The following is a 3,362-nucleotide window of genomic DNA, read 5'->3' as shown; positions in this document are numbered from 1 at the left end:
CATCTTTTTTTTTTTTTTTTTTTACAGCAATAGTCAGTCACATAACTGAAGTGATCTTTGGCCATCATCTTTCCTGGATTGCCTTGCATTTCTCCTTATGACTTGTATCTGCTTTCACAGGCTAACAACTGACAAAGATATTGTGGAAGTACAATTACACTGGCAACTTATCTTTAAAAATGTAGATTTTTCAACCTATGCTATGAGCAAATAAAAAGATTCAGTTTTTCATGTGGCTGTGAAGTCTGACATATACCCAAGGAATGCGGGTTTGCATGGAATGTATAAAAGCTAACAGAAATGTTTTCATGGCATTTTTAAAAATGAATTTGAACAGTTAGACTAGTATATTAACTCAACAACTATAATTACCTTGTTCGTCTACAACAACTCTAAGTGGAAAACTGACTTAAATTTTGCTGTCACTCATTACGAACAAGTAAGAGAATCTAATTAAAACCCAAACAGCAAAACAAGGAGGATAAGGATTTCTAAACCATGACCCATTTTAGTTTGATTACACTAGAAGGTACTTTCACAGAAGTCTACCAAAAAGGTAGTTTAACAACATAGTTAATCAGCTCTCTCATTTGATCCAAATCTTACATTTTTTAAATAGAGGATATCTATGTTTCTTTAATAAGCTTAATCATGAATGTGATCTTGTACTATAGAAATAATTCAGCTACACAAACAAGGCATTAGCATAAATGGAGCATAGCCACAGACTACCAAACTAATCTCACTGGTAGCTAAAAGCCTAAAATCTAGGTTAAAAAAAAAAAAACAACAGCCAAGAAATTAGGATTTACTGCTCATTGCACTTGCCATCAAAAATAGTTTTAAAATATTCCTGCTAACTTGCAAGAGAAACCTATTTGTGTAAGTTATTAATTGCAGTTAAGGATGAATCAACAATATTAAAATATTGTGCTGTTTTATTGGTGTAAAAATCACACAATTGCTAGTTCTGATTCTGCTGAGATACATCCATGCAGTTTAACATCTATGATCCCACAGCCAGAAGAAGCTATTAAATAGAATATCTGCTGTTAGTCAGCAATTAATGCAAATTTACATATGAGATCAAAATTTGCGTATCATACAATATACAACAAATCCTAATACAGTACATCAACCTGAAGAGCAGGATACACTCAGGGAACTCTCTGTTAATAGTGAAGCCTGTATGTGTCAGAAGAATAAGGCCAGGAGACAAGATGACAAAAAGGTAACCCAGGAGTCCTAAGAAGCAAACTTTAATTTTTTTTGGCTGGGAATTAGAAGTTCATAGAGGTATTGACACATTACTTGACAATACAATCTGTTACAGTAAGGACTGGTGGATGTGATCTGTTAATAAAAGGTAATGTGTGAAGCATGCAGTTACAGGTGGTGCTCAGGAAATGTGCAATCAATATACCAAGAATTAACACCCAATTCTTTCACAAAAGGGATCACTGAAAAAGATCCGTTAGGTATAGTATCAATTGTACCATTAAGTCATTTATATGCATGCGGCAGAATCAGGATCATGAATGGACAAATGAACACCTGGCAATCTGGGGTCACATTGTAGAGTACATAAGAAAACATGAAATAACCAAATGTACTTGATATGGCAAGGTAGCCTGCAAGAACTCTGGCACCCAGAAGGATCTGGTTTATTGCAAGAGCAGGCCTTCTGGAATTGTGAATGACTTGCTGAATTGTGAAAGGTGGCTTGGGCAGTAAATTTTGATTGATGATAACCAGGGTAGATCCAGGAGGGTGCAGTGCTACAGATGCACCTCCTTCAGTCAACACTGTAGAAGCAGAAGCCTGGGACACTTAAGTCCCACAATTGGGTAAGAATACTCTCCTCCTGTCCCCTCCATGCTCCCTCCCCTTCCTTCTCCCCACTCCTTGCTGCTGTTATCTCCAGTTACCCTGGGAACAAGGGTTTGGAGAGGCTCCAGAGTCACTCCTGCCTGCTCCAGCTGTGCCATAATGGAAGCCAGGCTCAGTTATGGACAGCAGCAGAGGCAGTTCTCCTGACCCTGCATAGCCCCCCATGGTGTTTCCTGCCAGCCCAGGAGCAGGCATGGGAGAAGGGAACCTGTCCACTGCTACCCCTGACTGGGCCTGGCTTCACGTACAGGAGAGGGATGGCTGTGGCACTTACCCCATCCCCCTTGGGTCAGCTGGGGACAGCAGAGACAGTGGCTGCAGTGAGTGATGAAGGGGTCCTGCCTCTGCACAGAGGGGAAGGGAAGGGAAAGAGGATTGTTACCCGATTGAAGAACTAAAAGTCTCAAGCTGCTGCAGCCACGGTGTGGTCTAACTGCCTGGGCAGCAGTGGAGGGGTGAGGAAGCTGGGAGCAGGGGCTGCACCCACACCTGCAATACTGGTCACTGCTCCCTTAACCCCCTTTTAAAATCCCTTAAGATAACTTACTAGTTTTTCCTGTATTAAACCAATGTTGCATTTTAAGGATGTATATATGGTATATTATGTGCTTTAATGTTAAGAGTTAACTAGCTAGTTATCCTCTTCTCTAAGTGTGTTTTGTGACATGAAATATAGAAACAATTCTGAAATTCCAGTTTGAAGTTTTGGCCACTGAAACTGTGCAAATAAATCCAACATATTGTTAAGAAAAATGGCAGGGAAGGCAGTGCCAAAATACACAACATTCAAGGAAAAGATTGTGATTCTTTTTGTATTGAAATTAAGAAAATTAAATACATTAGTGAAAAAACTGGACAGAACATAACCACAAAATGTAATGTTCAATAGAGTGCATTGAGCTGAATGCATGGATCTTTGAATAGGCTTTAAACCCAACCCCCCTTTCAAAATTAGTAAGTTCACAGTTAACGGCAGTTGGCTTATAGGTGAGAAAAGGGTCGAAGCTGTTCCAGTTGAACTTCTAAGGAGATTCTCTCTTCAAGAACATCCTAGAAAAGAAGGATATTTTTATTTAAAGTTCAAGTGAAATACCAGGATGAAAAAGAAATTCCGCCTGTAGGTAAAATTGGGCAAACTGTCAGTTTTGGTCACCAATTTATAATTTTTCTAAGTTTTGGAAAGAGACTCTTTCCAGTTAACTGAAATAACTTCTATCTAGTGAATATTCTTTATTTTTAAACGTTTAATATGTTTAATTAAAATGATTCTTAAATGATTCTGTGTATTTTGTACTTAATTTCATAAAAAACCTTTTCAGGATTTGATTTCTTACCAAATGGTGAAAAATATCACAATTGCATCTCTAAATGTGTTGCTTCCAAGGCACTTCCAATTACCTTTTGTTTGGAACAGTGATATCAAATACAGATATCAGTCATCTCTTCTCTTGATTCTGCTGTAGTTTCATAGT

The 3,362-nt window shown here is 38.3% G+C and overlaps 1 protein-coding gene across 1 annotated transcript in view; it reads right to left on the bottom strand.

Annotated features, from left to right (window-relative positions):
- Positions 1–2,684: 2,684 nt before the first annotated feature.
- Positions 2,685–3,362, bottom strand: part of REPS1 (RALBP1 associated Eps domain containing 1) — a 118,194-nt gene continuing 117,516 nt past the window's right edge. The window contains exon 20 of the mRNA XM_019526948.1: positions 2,685–2,940. Within this exon, the coding sequence (XP_019382493.1) occupies positions 2,872–2,940 (69 nt within the window). The 3' untranslated portion in view covers positions 2,685–2,871. The remainder of the gene's footprint in view (positions 2,941–3,362) is intronic.

Source organism: Gavialis gangeticus, unplaced genomic scaffold (genome assembly GCF_001723915.1).
Source record: "Gavialis gangeticus isolate Ggan-Ray unplaced genomic scaffold, GavGan_comp1, whole genome shotgun sequence".
Classification (NCBI taxonomy): Eukaryota; Metazoa; Chordata; order Crocodylia; family Gavialidae; genus Gavialis; species Gavialis gangeticus.
This window is presented reverse-complemented; position numbering and strand designations above follow the sequence as displayed.